This window comes from Sinocyclocheilus anshuiensis, unplaced genomic scaffold (assembly GCF_001515605.1).
Source record: "Sinocyclocheilus anshuiensis isolate Anshui unplaced genomic scaffold, SAMN03320099.WGS_v1.1 scaffold117, whole genome shotgun sequence".
Classification (NCBI taxonomy): domain Eukaryota; kingdom Metazoa; phylum Chordata; class Actinopteri; order Cypriniformes; family Cyprinidae; genus Sinocyclocheilus; species Sinocyclocheilus anshuiensis.
The window spans coordinates 954,556-970,504 of record NW_015536624.1 but is presented as its reverse complement, the minus strand read 5'-3'; the positions used below and the strand labels follow the sequence as shown (position 1 = coordinate 970,504).

Sequence of the window (15,949 nt, the reverse complement as noted above, 5' to 3'; positions counted from 1 at the left end):
AAATTATCTACAGAAACTATGTATTTTTAGTTTATTGTAAAATGTGCATATATATGCAAATGTTTAAGTATTAAGGGAGACTGACTCGATTACATTATTTGTGGTGCTTCATGGGCTTCAACTAGGGGTGTGAAGAGACGCTTATCCCACGAGACTGGGTTCACAAGAACGAGACGAGACGAGATTTTTAGACTTTTTTTAAAAGAAATCCTCAATGATGAAATATATAGGGAAAAATAGTCTTTTATTCAACTGAAAAACACAAAATGCAAAAAAGTAGGTGCATTTTGAAATCAGCTTGTACTTTATGAAATTAAACATCTATTTTAATAAATTTTATGCAGTAATAAACAACATGTAAACACTGCAAAATGTTTTGCCACAAACTCAACTGACAGGCAAGTAATTGCACAAAAATGATAAACAGTATAAATAAAAATAAATAATAAACAACATAAATATCCCTTGAAAGTGGAAGTGAAGCAGTCAGGTAAGTTTACATTATTTAGTAAACTGATTTCCACTTTAATAAAAAAATATATAATAAACACAATTAATGTATCCATTTAAAATATTAAAGCAGTGGTTCCCAAACTGGGGGGCATGGCAAGGCTGAGGGATAGGCCTAGTTAGGGCCCTGTGAAATCCGTTTGATTTTTTCCTAAATTCAATTTTTTTTGTCCAAATTCCATTTTTTTTTTTCATTTTAATTTTTCTCGACTCCTTTTTAATAGTTTAATTAAATTGTATTAATTAAAAAGCATGTCTAATTAATTAAATGGAAGACATGTTTTGTGTGATTATTTAAAAAAAATAATGTTTGTTTCATTTTAGTAGTAGTAGTAGTAGTATGCTATGTACATTCTACTGAAAAATAGTTATAGGCACAATGTCTTCAAATCAAACCGGACTTTTATTTTGACGGGTTGCCGTGAATACCTTTACAGCTCGCTAGTTTTACTCAAATCAAACGCTAAAATGCTCATTAACTGACTCTCAGAGCAGTTCTGGAGATGTTGTTCATGTGTTTACGTCCTCATTTAGTGAGACGGCAGACGCTGAAATCACCGCGAGCATCACGCGCGCTTCAGTGTGTGTGTGTAGTAAATGAAACCGCGCGTCTGCGCCATTCATAAACAGAGAGAGGCAGGACATGTAGGATTCATATTTAAATCGACTTTTGCGGCTTAATATTTACAGATACTAGTCCATATCGTGATTTGATTTAAGTGTAATGACCTACTTTTGATTAATTAATTCAAAATTCGACAAATTCCGTGACATTCCGCATTAAACTTTGAATTCTGTTTTTATGACTGGATAAAGACTACGCCGTAATGAACGAGCCAGTCTGCGCGAGGATATCGTCACGTTCTCGCGAGACCAGTTAGAGCTCGCGAGACACATCGGATCTCGCGAGATCTCGTGCCATTAAAAAAATAAAATGCTCGTTTTTTGCACCCACCGGCAGAAACATAAATCGGCGCCTATGGCCATGTCCATAACAAACTAAACTTACTTACTGAAACTTAACCACATAGTGGGCTCGCAAACCTCTCATTCGGCATGAATCGTTTCCATGAGTGAATCGTTACGCAGTCTAACATTTGGTTGCTAAACTATTAGGCTACTTATTACGTAAAGAAGGCTTTGTACTTCTCTCATGTCCAAATATCTACTAACAGCATCTTTCACATATGCAAAAAAAGTGTTTGGAAAAATACCACGGCATGCTCACGCTGACCGGCAAAACCTACATATTGTACAACAGACAAGTTCATTGAGTCACCAAATACCTTTTGTATGTTTAGTTGTCTTATTTAGTTTGCTGATGATGAGGCTGTGATGTCAAGTTGCAATGCTAGAACTGATTTGTTGTGTGCGCGTGGGAGGCGCCAGCGCGAACACTTTGGATTCCCTATATCAGCGGAAAAATGTGATATCCGTCAGATAAGAGCAAAACATCTTTCAAAGCGGTCTATTTTTATTTGTGTACCTTCAAAATGACAGTGAAACTTTGTGCTTTTGTAAAATAAAGAAAACACTTTTAAGTGTTTACGCTTTGCTTATTTGACATTAATGCATTATATAAGTCACTTTGGAATATAAATCATAGCACGTTTCAGAAGATAAAAAAATGCGAATTGCAGTCCGGAAAATACGGTATAGCAAATTATTTTGCAGACCCCCTGGCTTTGTGTCTCGGACCCCAATTTGAAAACCCCTGGTCTAAATGATCAATTTTGTAACCAAGCAATGCACTATGAGAGACTTGAATGCTTTGTTTTTATAAGGCTCTTCTTACATCATAAAATATTTTTATTTATTTTTTTTTTTTCATTATTTACACTACCGTTCAAAAGTTTGGGGTTGGTCAGATTTAAGTCACTTCTGCATACCAGGGATGCATTTATTTAATCAAAATACAGCAAAAACACTAGTCAGCATTTGAAGTGGATCAAAACCTTTCATCAAAGTTGTCCTAAAATCTAAAACCAAAATGCATTCTTGTCTTAGGACAACTTTAATTAACTTTTTTGAGCCACAATGTTGACTACTGTATTTAAAATAACTGTTTTAATGTGAATATATTTTAAAATGTAATTTATTCCTGTGATGTAAAGCTGAGTTTTCAGCATCATTACTCCAGTCTTCACTTCAGTGTCACACGATCCTTCAGAAATCTAATTCTAATATGCTGATTTGCTGCTAAAGAAACATTTCTTATTATTAATGGTTAAAATAATTGTGCTGCCTATTATTTTTTTTGTGAAAACCATACATTAAGTTTAAAGAACAGCAATTATATAAAAAAATATTTTGTTAGCATTTTAAACCGTCATTTGATCCATTATAGCATCCTTGCTGAATTTTCAGCAAAAGCAAAAAAATCTTGCCGATCCCAAACTTTTGAGCGATAATTTATATTAGATAATTTGCTGCAGCATCTGGATCATCTTCAGGTTTAGCTGATAAGACATTGCTTTCTTGGACTCTGATTCATGTACGCTCTGTGTTTTAGATTGACTGTGTCAGAACATCACTTAAGGTGGCTGTTAGATTTCTACCCGGGGAGTTCTTATAATAAAGAAAGCTTTGCCTTATCACCCTCTGTTTGTGTGTACAGTGTTGAACCAGCTGCCCCTGCCCTCCCCTTTACCGGGCACCTCCACTAAGAGCCTGCTGTACAGTGGGCGTGTAGCTGAGGAAGTGGGGCATCTGATGGGCTGCAGGGATGAAACTCTGGTCTCTCAGCTCGCTAGCGGCCTCAGCCAGGTCTCCATGGAACACATGTGAGTTTCTGCGTACATTTACCCATTACATACACTACTCCTCTATATGCCTTCTCTTTCTAAATCGAACTCTCTCCTCCATAAAATAAGTTCGATTTTTTTTCCCCAAATTGCATGCTTTCCATTTTCATTTTTCTGCTTTCTGTTTTAATGGTTTAATGAAAATGTAATAATCAAAAAAGATGTCTAATCAATTGAACTCATAAAACTTTAATTACTTAATAATTACTTAAAACAATTTTTGACGATAATAGGGGCTATGAAATGTTCTATTTTTCAGAAATTGTTTTATGATTGAATCAAAAACGGTACTAATCAAATGAATGCGTAAAACTAATAACGCATGCATATGAATGCATAAATCTTTTGAAGTGTAATCAAATGAAATGTGATCAATTCCAATTTTTAACGAACCATTAAAAGTGCTGCACAACCGTTTAAATGTAAACATGGACAAAAAAATTATATTCCTAAAATGTATTGTTATTGTTGTATTGTTACTGTTATTGTTGTTACTACTTTGAAAAGTGCATTCTACTTGTATAGTAGGGGTGGGGGAAAAAATCGATACAGCATAGTATCGCGATATTTTCCGTGGCAATACTGTATCAATACACGGATGCCAAGTATTGATCTTTTTATTATACTATTTGGTAGAATAATAGAAACAATTTCTTTACAATCCACTAGATGGTGGTGTTGAGTTTTTTTCTGGTGAGGTCAGCTGGGTCACCTTCAGCATGCAGTAAGTTAGTAAAATAAAGAGGGCGGCATCCGGAAAGTTATCAGGAAAGCCCCGTCAGCATTTAAAGCGGATGTATGTACTTCGGATTTGTAAACAAGGAGGGAATGTAAGTAGGGATGCACCAAAAATATAGGCTACTAATAATAATAATAATAATAATAATAATAATAATAATATATATGGTGCGCCGCGTCGCGCCCGGCAGTGTTCAGCACGCATGTTTCACTCTCCTGCGCGTTTCGACGCTTCGCTTAATATTCCGATCTATGAATGTGTGTTCCGCTCGTGTACCGCTCATGCTCATTGGAAAAGCAAAGTCCGCTCAAATAACCCGCTGACAGGAAATTTCTATGCAGTATAGACCTACTTGTTCCGGTTTGCAGTAGCGCAACTGTGCTGTAACATGGTGTAGGCTAGTTCAGCTGTACTGGGCAACGCTGGTAAAATAATGCTACCTTCAGTGACGCTATGCTCTGCTCATATGCTCTGATAATAATAGCTTTGTAGGACTATACATTATTTCGATAATTAGTCAAAAAAAACAAAAAACAACAACAACTTATATCTGATTCTGTTACATAGAAGTGAATAAAAATAATATATTGATATTTAATATTAAGGTAACACTTTTCAATAAGGTTCCATTAGTTAATGTTAGTTAATGTATTAACTATCATGAACGAACAATGAACAATACATTTATTACAGTATTTATTAATCTTATTGTTAGTTAATGAGAATACAGTTATTCACTGTTAGTTCATGTTAATTCAGAGCGCATTAACTGTTAACAAGCACAACTGTTGATTTTAATAGTGCATTAGTAAATGTTGAAATTAACATGAACTAATATTAGTAAATGCTGAAGAACTATTGTTCATTCTTAGTTCATTAACTAAAGTAGTTAACTAATGAACCTTATTGTAAAGTTTTACTAATATAAATTCTGTCCAGTTTTATTGTTATTTTCAGTAAAAGTGTGGTTAAAGTGTTACCAATATTAATATAAATTCTGTCCAGTTTTATTTGTGTTACTTTCAGTAAAAGTGTGGTTATTTTATTGGCTTGTGTTTTTTTAAATTCAGTATCATTAAAATTGAGTTAAATTTAAAAAGTCTTACAAAATTTCTTTATATTATTTAATAAAATAATAAATAATCATTACAAAGCATTTTTGGTTTCGGTTTTCGGCCAAGTGCATCCAGAATTTTCGGTTTCCGTTTCGGCACAGAATTTTCATTTCGGTGCATCCCTAGGTGTAAGACTACATGTTTTATTTAATTTAATTTAAATTTAACAGTAATTTACTTTCAAATGCCCCAATTGCTGAAGGGTCTGCACAACTTTTTAGTACAATTTCAAGTTGCACTGTTCAAAATACCTATAGTAGCACAGCAGTGCATTCCTGTTTAAATTTAATGAAGGTGGACTAGATTAGACTGTAATACAAATAGTTTAGTTTGCCAGGTGCATACAACATTTATGACAGGTTTTCATGAAAGTGTTGGTCAGTTTGTCTGCTTGACAATCCCATTTTGCACTGCAACAATAAAACTGAAGTGAGATAAACTGAGAAATGTTTCTTTTTAGTTAAAACAGATGTTGTCAAAGTTTTCTTTTGGGGACATAATTTGAAGTTGGAAAAAGGTAATAAATTGCAATATATCACAGAATATCGCAATATATTTAAAATCGCAGTAATATTGTATCGTGACACAAGTATTGTGATAATATCGTATCGTGAGGCCTCTGGTGATTCCCACCCCTATTGTATAGTAGTTATATATTTGTCATAATTTCTTCAAGTTAAACCAAACGTTTATTTTGATTGGCTGTAGTGAAAACCTTTGAGTTTCTGTGTGTATCTCACAATAGTTTTATCAAATGAAAGGGTTAAATGCTGATGTCCTTATATGAGGTGGCAGATGCTGAAAACACCACAAGCATCAAAGTATATGTAGTAGACAAAACTGTGCCACTCATTCACACATGCAGACTTCATATCTAAATAGACTTTTGCAGTTCAATGTTCAGAGACACTATTCTATAGAGTGGGGGAACTATGATTTCACTTTGTAGGCCGATTGGCTGTTAGCATCGCACTGGTTCCCTTGACAAAAAGCCAATAGGATTTTTCCATAGGCTTTTGGATTATCGCAAAAAATAAGCTCTGTGTTCAATCATAGTTCATGAAACTTGCACGTTTTTTGTCCATCAAGATAATCTTCACAAAATAATATAACTTTTATGAATTTTGATGCCTAAACCGCTGGGCTACATCATGTGTCATTCATCGGTGAGAAAACTTTAAAAGTACTACAATACCAGGAAGGAAGATCGGGTTGTTGATGTTTGTCTGCCATTCTCGCTCTGTCTGCACAGCGTGCGTGAACGCGCTGATGACGTATCCTGTCTGCGCGAACCCGGTGCGCAGAGGTATGCTAATACATACCTTGACAGGCAGGTAGGAAAGCCAATTAAAACGCTCGGACCGAGCGTTTTGATTGGACGAACATTTCTTGGTCCTACGCCTTCCACAGAATATATAAATACAGATAAATACATTTAGACCACTTAACTTAATAATTGCTATCCGGATGTGAAGAGACTTTCAACCAGCATAACAAAAAATGTTTCTGAAGACAATCACCTATTGCACCTTTAATGTTTACGTGGCTTTAAGCACTATGCAATCACTATGCAAGCCGGTAAATGTGGTGTTTACATGGAATAATCATATGAGTTTACCTTATGGTGCGAACCCAGAGTCTCCGCATCAGTAGGAAAGTGATAAAATGAGCATTTTCCATCCGAAGACTTGTCTTGCATTTCGGGCAAAAAAAAATAAAAATTGTCAAACAAAATTATAAAATGCAGGAAACTATTAATTGGTTATTCTACAATTAATTGTACTATAAATTATACACTACGATTGAAAAATACTGTAAATTGATAACTGTTCGGCGTGATGACATTTAATGTCTCCGACAGCGCCTCTAGTCCCATTTAGCAACTTGTTAGCAACCATCTTTTTTAAAAAACATAAGTTTAAAAAAAATCATGAGTGGGGTGTAACTGGTGTGTTTTATGTCGTAGAATAAAACGTGAAAGTATCTTGAGCTTGTGTGAACCACGGACCTTATTTTAGGGGATTTAACCAAACTCCCATTCAAAAATCCCATAGACTCTGGGACGATGGAACCGGAAGTGCTAAAATGCTAACTCGCTTCCGGGTTTTGCCTACAAAGTCGCATCATAGTTCCACCACTCTATATCACAATTTGATTAAGTGCACAGCCCTTCTTTTGATTTATTCATTCAAATTTTGCCAAATTATCTGACAGTATGGTGTTATACAATGAATTCCTTATTTATAACTGGGTTCTGCAATTCTGACAGCATTTTACGCATTGTGGAAATCATAGGGCACTGTGTATTCTTTCAGTGATGTTTGAGTTCGTCAACTCTGATATATTTTTCCACAGAGAGCTGAAGGACAGCCTTGGCAGTGATGAGTTGGAGGGAGATGTACCAGTGCTGCTGCAGCTTTTGCTGTCTAGGAACCCCAACATCTTCAGGAATAAGACCGCACCGAGCACTCCCCAGTATCCGGCCCAGGCGGGTAAGAGTCAATCCAAGCACATAGGGAAACTTCTACTACTACAAGCTTGACAGATTGCACTTGTAACAATGCTTACTTTTGGGTTGCTAGTTTGCTGTCAGGTTACTTTCACCCAAGCAGGTAAAAGTCTGCCTGAAGAATGTTTAGTTATCTTTGCGGGTTTTGTCCTTCTGATAAGACAGACTTTGCCTCCCTTTCCTCTCCCTAGAACATGGTGATTTTCCCATCAGAACTACAGAAAGAGGCATTGTTTTTCTCTGACCTTCAGTTATAAAAAAAAACGAAAAAAAAACAAAACAATTGAAACAACAGAGAAGAAAAGAAACAAAATCAAGTGAATTATTTCCCCATAAATGTGTATGTTAAGGAGAAATAATTAATTTGATTTTGTTTCTTATGTATGCCAAAACAATCAGTATATAAAATCAAGGAAATTTGTTAATATAAGAAGCATATAAACGGATATATTTTCCACATGTAATATTGTTGCCACTGCACCATTCATCAGCAAAAGCCTCTTTACAAAGTCTGCATTACATTGACAGCATCGCAAAACAATCCAAGCTGATTTGTGCCAGAACACGTGTAGTGTGAATTAAGAGTTTGCATAGCATATCAAACTCGTCTATTTAAAAAAACTAAAAAAAAGGTTTAGTGCCTAAAAATAAATAGAAAGCTTTGTCAACTTTTGGACAACATACTTTAAAGTGGTAATGGAAATGGCACAGAAAAATGCATGAAAGAATCATTAAAAAAAGATTAGATACAACACTTTTTTCATATAATTGTATAAATATTCAATATCTATTTAATAAATATTTATTGTTTTAAGTTCTGTGATTTCATTGCAATGACTAAATGCATGAATTATTTCATTCTTTGCTACTTTCCTATATAGCAGCAAAGATTTAGTAATGGTTTGACCTGGCTTATTGGAACCTTGCCAGTCTTTAAACTTTCAGTAACCATCTCAAGTGATGTTATGTTGTTATAGTAGCTTTTCTGCCTGTTGTTTCTCGTCCAGACAATTTTTCACACTCTTGTATTTCACAGGTGTAAGTCAGCAGTCAATGGCACCGCCGTATAAAATCATACATGGCTCCATGCAGGGAAGTCCAGCCTCTGCCAATTACCAGGCCTCTATGTCCCACAGCCCCTCTGGGTGAGCCTGCTTTCTAATTCAGTTTTTATGTGGAGTAACTTGTGATACTATTTGTGACACGTTCAGTTTGTTTTCATTGTACGAAGCTAACCAACAACTGCTGTTATTAACAATTAAAGCCATCATGCAGTATGTTTTATAATACCGTGTATGATTTAAAGGGTTAGTTCACCCAAAAATGAAAATTAGACTATGTTTTACTTACCCTCGAAGCATCCCGATGGAACCGGAAGTGCTAAAATGCTAACTCGCTTCCGGGTTTTGCCTACAAAGTCGCATCATAGTTCCACCACTCTATATCACAATTTGATTAAGTGCACAGCCCTTCTTTTGATTTATTCATTCAAATTTTGCCAAATTATCTGACAGTATGGTGTTATACAATGAATTCCTTATTTATAACTGGGTTCTGCAATTCTGACAGCATTTTACGCATTGTGGAAATCATAGGGCACTGTGTATTCTTTCAGTGATGTTTGAGTTCGTCAACTCTGATATATTTTTCCACAGAGAGCTGAAGGACAGCCTTGGCAGTGATGAGTTGGAGGGAGATGTACCAGTGCTGCTGCAGCTTTTGCTGTCTAGGAACCCCAACATCTTCAGGAATAAGACCGCACCGAGCACTCCCCAGTATCCGGCCCAGGCGGGTAAGAGTCAATCCAAGCACATAGGGAAACTTCTACTACTACAAGCTTGACAGATTGCACTTGTAACAATGCTTACTTTTGGGTTGCTAGTTTGCTGTCAGGTTACTTTCACATCCTAGGTGTATATGACTTTCTTCTTTCAGACGAATCCAGTCGGAGTTATATTAAAAATTGTCCTGGCTATTCCAAGCTCTATCATTACAGTCAGCGGGTGTTGCAGTTGAAGAATCCACAAGTCGTAAAATAAAGCGCGCGCATCCATAATAAAACGTGCTGCACACGGCTCCGGGGGGTGAATAAAGGCCTCCTGTAGTGAATGCATGTGTTTTTGTAAGAAACGTATCCATATTGGCACCAGGATTCGGTACCCAACCCTAGCCGACATACTATGTCATCCGCTGGGACGGCTTCCGCGTATGACAGAAACCGGAAGTGAGAGAAAAGTGTTTATTACATTTGAAATATGGATATTTTTCTTACAAAAACATCTTAATTAACTTATTGTTTATTGAATTCAATGTCACATTTGTAATCATGGTAATTTTTGGAGAAAAACGGCACTCTTCGTGTGAAATTGAATAACTATATGAAGTGGTATAAATATATAAATTTTCTGCCATCATGTCTTGAATTTGTGATCATTCTAAATACATTTTAATAGACTGAATCATGCAGTGAAAGAAAACACACTAAATGCGCACACGCACTAGTCTAGACTTCACGTAATGTATGCGTGCGCTCTGTAGGGATGTTTTGAATGGTTTTTGCAAAATACTCGATAATGTCAAATCGCACATCGTTAAAACAACAATTACGATATTATCGCAGACGATATATATCGCACACCCCTAGTATTAACCCATTAATGCCGTGCTAAGGAAAAACAGATATAAATGTCATGATTAATCATAAAAACCTAAGATTTTGTTGTTGCATAGTGCGATTATCAAATTGCAAAGGCTACGATTGAATTAAATAACAGCGTTGCATGTTTCCGAGTGAAGTGAGGCACTGTACACTTTTACACGTGAGCAGCTCACAATCTGGTGTTTTCAGTACCTTAGTAAGGCTCATTTCACAGTAAATACTTCTCTACACATCTGCTCTGAGTTTGGATCTCTTATTACATGCATTTGGAAACACAACTTGCAGCAACCATCTTTCCAGGCTTGTAAAGAGAAACCTGAAGGGCTCTGTGTAGCTTTCAGATAAAATAACAGCTTGTTGGTGTAACGTTTTACATTTAAATATTACAATAGTAACATTTCTTATTTTGTTTAATTTTATTTAGTAATAACTTTATTATAAATAACTGGAATTGTTTTAGAATTTATAATAATTATGATTAGTGGTATTTATTATGAGTATTAGATTTGAGACAAAATTACAAATTAATTTGCAATTACAATTTATATATTTAATATATTTATATAACACTTTATGCATTAAATCGATTAATCAATGATCACAATAATCATTTGTTGCAGCCCTACTAACCAAGGCTGCTTTTATTTAATCAAAAATACAGTGCAATTTAAAATAACTGTTTTCTATGTTTGAATTTAAAATGTTGTTTATTCCTTAAAAAATTATTAAAATAATTGTTAAATAAATATTTTGATGTTCTTTTTTTTTTTTTTTTTACTAATCAGTGTTGGCAAGTAGATTTAGTAAAAACTCTCTGTTGACCATGTCCCTTCCTGTTCCTTATGATAGGCGTTTTGTGCCAGGGCAGTCTGGTTCTGGTGGACGGTTTCTGCCTCAGCAGAGCAGCCCAGTGCCCAGCCCTTATGCCCCTCAGAGCCCTGCTACCGGCTACAGACAGTACCCACACCCTCCAGCCTACAGTCAACACCAGCACCTACAGCAAGGTCTGCACAAAGATGCACACATAGGCAGATCTATAGAGAATCTCTTCCATTGATCGAGACCTTTGTCTGTTTTCTGACGTATTTAAACTGTGTGTTTTTTCCAGGTTCAGTAGCAAGCCCGATGATTCCAGGAGGCATGAGAAATGTTCATGAGAATAAGGTATTTAAAAGTTTGTTCTACATTAATAGTCGACCAACAGTCGCCAGTTTGGCTGATGTGTCAGAATATTGGGACTTTTATTTTGACAATGCTGAGAATGCCAGCACATGTGTGTATGGAGCTCCCATTCTGTTAAACAAAGTAAATGGAATACAAAAATATAATGTTTAAAAATGGAAATAAATATATATTTAATTTTAGCAGGTGCTATGCATTTTTACTGTAATATATTAGCTTTATATTGCAGATTTATTTGGAAAGAAAAAAAAAAGATTTCCATGGCACTGTTGGTTATAATTCTATAATAGGGTTACAGAATCATGAATTTGCCATCAAATCTGTTTAATTTGCAATTTTAAGATGTTTTTCCAATATTCATTTTCAAATGATTTCTAATTTCGTCATTGCAATGTGATGTAAAATAAATATACATTTAATTTCAACAATTGCTATGCATGTATTTTACTATACTTTTGACTAAATTTTAAATTTATTTTAAACTTTTTTAAAATGTATTATATTTTACATATATATCGGATAATCGGCATTGGCCATCAAAACTAAAATTTACATTTTGGTCGACCACTTTTCTTTTACCTCTTTCCCCGCCAGCATTTTTGAAAAAGGTTGCCAGCCACCGCCAGCGATTTTGATGATTTTCACAAAAATTTGATGGCCTCCAGTATATTTTGCTGTATGAATATTTGAATATGCAATACACCAAAATAAAGATCAAGCCTCTACTTTTAAACAAAAAAATCTGTTTTATTCTAGCTTAAAGCATTCTTTTTTTATCAACACTTGATTATAGGTAGGTTTCATAAAAAAATTCATAATTTTGAGCAAAAAGGTGAGAATCACATTTTTATCAAAAACTACATCTGGATAATATTCAGTACGATTATCAAAGCATAAATCCAGTAAATCGCTTCCATCAACACCTCCAAAGCTTGCACAGACGTATACCACTTCCTGGATCAACATTTTACTCCGTAACATTATGCAGTTTTCATTTATATGCTGTCTATTGCTGATGATCGCATTATTTTTCATAGGCATCTGTTTACATAGAGATCGCTAGTTTCTCCGTCCTGTTTATGTGTTTTTGTTCGGGAGGTTTTGTACTCGTTCAGAAGATGCGAAATAGCGCCCCCGAGTGTATAACAGTGAAAACACGGAAAGCTGTAAAAACTGGTCTTTGGCAGGGAAGCATTTTCTTGTAAAAGATGAAATAACTTGTCAATGGCGGGGAAAGAGTTAAGAAGCTGTTCTTATTGTGTATTTCTCTGAAAACCATTAGGATCAGATGAGGGCAGGTTTCACGTCTCACATACTGCAGTCATCTCCACCTTACACTCCTCCTTGCGATGGGGCTCAAGAAATGCATCTGGGCTCCCCAGACAAGCAGCGCAGTCTGAACCCTAACGAGGGAGAGCGGGACCCGGCCGATAAGGCTGCTGTGTATGATATTGTGGGCTCGCCAACAAAAGACCCTACTAAGCTGAACCTGAGGCAGTCACGGGCCAGGCCAGCAGAGGTGGAGTTTGGGGGAATGTACCCCGGTTCAGACCCAGAAGGAGAGCTTGTTGAGGCTCTTGCTGCAATAGAAAGGATGGAAAGTGAAGCGGCCATGGAGACGGACCGTGGCGCTAAAGAGGTGCAGGATAAAGGTATGATGCAGGATGTCAGTAAACACATTGTCTCCAAAACGGATATGTGCACTGATATAGAAACTTGCCTGATAAATATAGCATACATACATGATACATGCAGATTATTATTTTTATGTTATGGAATATAGTTATTTATAAGTCATTGCGCTACAGGAGTCCCAAGTTCGAAACCCAGCTTGAGGACCTTTCCCAATCCCGCCCTCTTCTCTCTCTCTCCCGCTTTGCCTCCTCTAAAGTGTCCTATAAAAATAAAGGCAAAAATGCCAAAAAGTTATCTAAATGGTAGTTATACAGTATATCCAAATCATATTTCAATGCATAACCAAAAGAAAGAAAGAAGAAATTGTGTTTTTTTAAAAGAAAATTAAGCCTGTTATGCCTTAATGACCCACGTTTTGACATTATTTTCTTTAATAAGAACGCTCCCTCAATTTTCATGATAAAAATTATGAATCTGATCTCTTTCTCTCTGTAGATAAGCCTTTGAAGAAGCGCAAACAGGACTCTCACCCGCAGGAGCCTGGCGCAGCTGGCACAGCTGGTTCAGGCTCTGGGGCTCCAGGTGGAGGAGGAGGGGCTAACGCAGGGCACAGGCTCGCCCCTCAGGAGGCCAGCGCCGCCAGCACCAGTGCCAGTGCCAGCCGCCCAGACCTGCAAGTGAGCTTGGAGCAAGCGGGCAGAGTGGAGGACACCTGCATGGGCATGCCCATCCCTGCCAGCGAGGCTCAGCGCTGGCCTCAGGAGCCACAGGAAGGGGTCACTCCGAAGGCCCTCAAACACAAGCACGACCACGCTCCAGAACACCGACATCAGCCCGATACCCCGCGGCAGAAGCACAGACCCGAGGGTCGGCACGGTGATGTCGGCATGCAGTGTGCGGCTCAGTCGGGGAGTAAACCAGCAGAGCTTCCTCCGTACATGCTGGGAGAAAACACCAGTTCGGGAGTGCTTAAAAACTTCACCATTCCCAAAATCAGGAAAAATCTCGGAGCAGGAGATATTCCAGAAGGTTGGAAGCAGCCATGTGTGCGGCTGGAGAGACTGGAACCAGAGGTGGACGTGAAGAAGACTGTCAAGCCTGTGGTTGTTCTGCAGAAACTCTCCATCGATGAGGTGCAGAGGCTCATGAGGGAGAGAGACTCGCGTGGCTCCAAGTCTGGCAAGAACAGGCTCTCCTCTGGGAGATCTGGGAAAGGTAGGGGAACTCCTTTTATCTTTACTCTTTCCAGCTCGAATAACCGTTTCCCGCTCTGAGAACAGGTTTTTCCTTTCGAATTGAATGAACAGCCAGGCAGGGAGATGTATTACTTGGCTGCTTGTAAAAGGGTAGTTATGCGAAATGTTTCTTGACTTTTCCAGCTGGTAAGCGCTGAACTGTTACCAGGTTTTTTTTTTTTTTTTTAATGTTTGTTTGAAATGGCTCTTATAAGGGGTTGTCATACGTTTTGAAATAGTGTCTCATTTGTATTGCCAGATTTGTTGTGTGATGGGTTAGAATTATAAAATACAAAATAATTGTACAGTAATAATTGTACTGTGAATTAAATGGTTGTATTTATTTATTTCTTATAAAAGTAATATTAATTGCTGGTGTGTTATTGATTGACGTTTTTTTTAAACAGTTGTTGATACAATTGTCATGATCAGTTTTATTTTAGTATTATTTAGTATTACAGTATTTATTAATATTTTGAATTAGCTTCTGTTTATAATTCTGCTTTGCATTTCAATTTTTCTATTTTGTTTTAGTAATTTTATGTGCTTTTTAGGGCTGCCACTAACGACTATTTTTATTTCGATTAAACTATCGACTAATTAATCGATTAATCTAAACGATTAATTTCTCACACAAAAAAATCTACAATTTTACTTAAGAATATTTTATTAAACTATATTTCATTAAACCAAATGAAATCCAAAAGTAAAGTGCAACATAAAGTGCAAGAAGCAAGTGTCCATCTCATAGTCCAAATCACTGAAATCAAAGTTCAGTATAATAGTGTAAGAATGACAACATATCCACGTGTTCTAGTATACTAATAATAAAATTATAATCAAAAAACTATTTTTATAGGAGTATTTACCAGAAATATTATTTACCAGAATTTATTTAGGAGAAAAATGTAAATGTGCAGTATAATATATGTAAGTGAACAATAGACTTTAAAATGACTTAAAATACATATATAATAGCAATGAGGCAATAATAATTAGTACAAATAAAGTATCAAAAGCAAGAAATCATATGGTTTTATTCCACAAAATTGTTAAAATGCATAATGTATTATAAACAATAGAGCTAATGTACATTACGCATTACAACAAAGGCCTGCAGAGGGCGCCAACTGCCTGACGATTGTTTTTACACATTACTGTGTGATCTAATCCTTGTTTAATACTGACCAAGCACCATTTCATTCAAATGTGCACTTAATCTTTAATATTTGGCCATTTCTTTATGACAGAAAGTTGCTTTCCCAGATGAACGTTAATATAAACCCAAACTCACAACAACATGCAGAGATGGAGTTTGAGATGCTCCACACATGTAAATGATATCAGTTCCTGTGGAACTACTGTGAACGGAGCCGCTGTGTGACGCATGTACTTAACCTACACGCATGTAAATAATTAAAGCGCATATACTGTATTAGAACACTGCATATAATTGTTTAATTAAATCATAGCGTTTGTGAATTCACAATTATGCTTAATTTTTTTTTTTTTTTATTATTATTAATTATTATTATTATTATTATTATTATTATTATTAAAT

The 15,949-nt window shown here is 36.1% G+C and overlaps 1 protein-coding gene across 1 annotated transcript in view; it reads left to right on the top strand.

Annotated features, from left to right (window-relative positions):
* The window catches only part of LOC107704848 (nipped-B-like protein A), a 49,023-nt gene that overhangs the window by 2,640 nt on the left and 30,434 nt on the right, over positions 1-15,949 (top strand). The window contains exons 3-9 of the mRNA XM_016507874.1: positions 3,128-3,293; positions 7,524-7,660; positions 8,714-8,822; positions 11,186-11,340; positions 11,445-11,500; positions 12,801-13,170; positions 13,649-14,368. Coding sequence (XP_016363360.1) covers positions 3,128-3,293; positions 7,524-7,660; positions 8,714-8,822; positions 11,186-11,340; positions 11,445-11,500; positions 12,801-13,170; positions 13,649-14,368 — 1,713 coding nt within the window. The remainder of the gene's footprint in view (positions 1-3,127; positions 3,294-7,523; positions 7,661-8,713; positions 8,823-11,185; positions 11,341-11,444; positions 11,501-12,800; positions 13,171-13,648; positions 14,369-15,949) is intronic.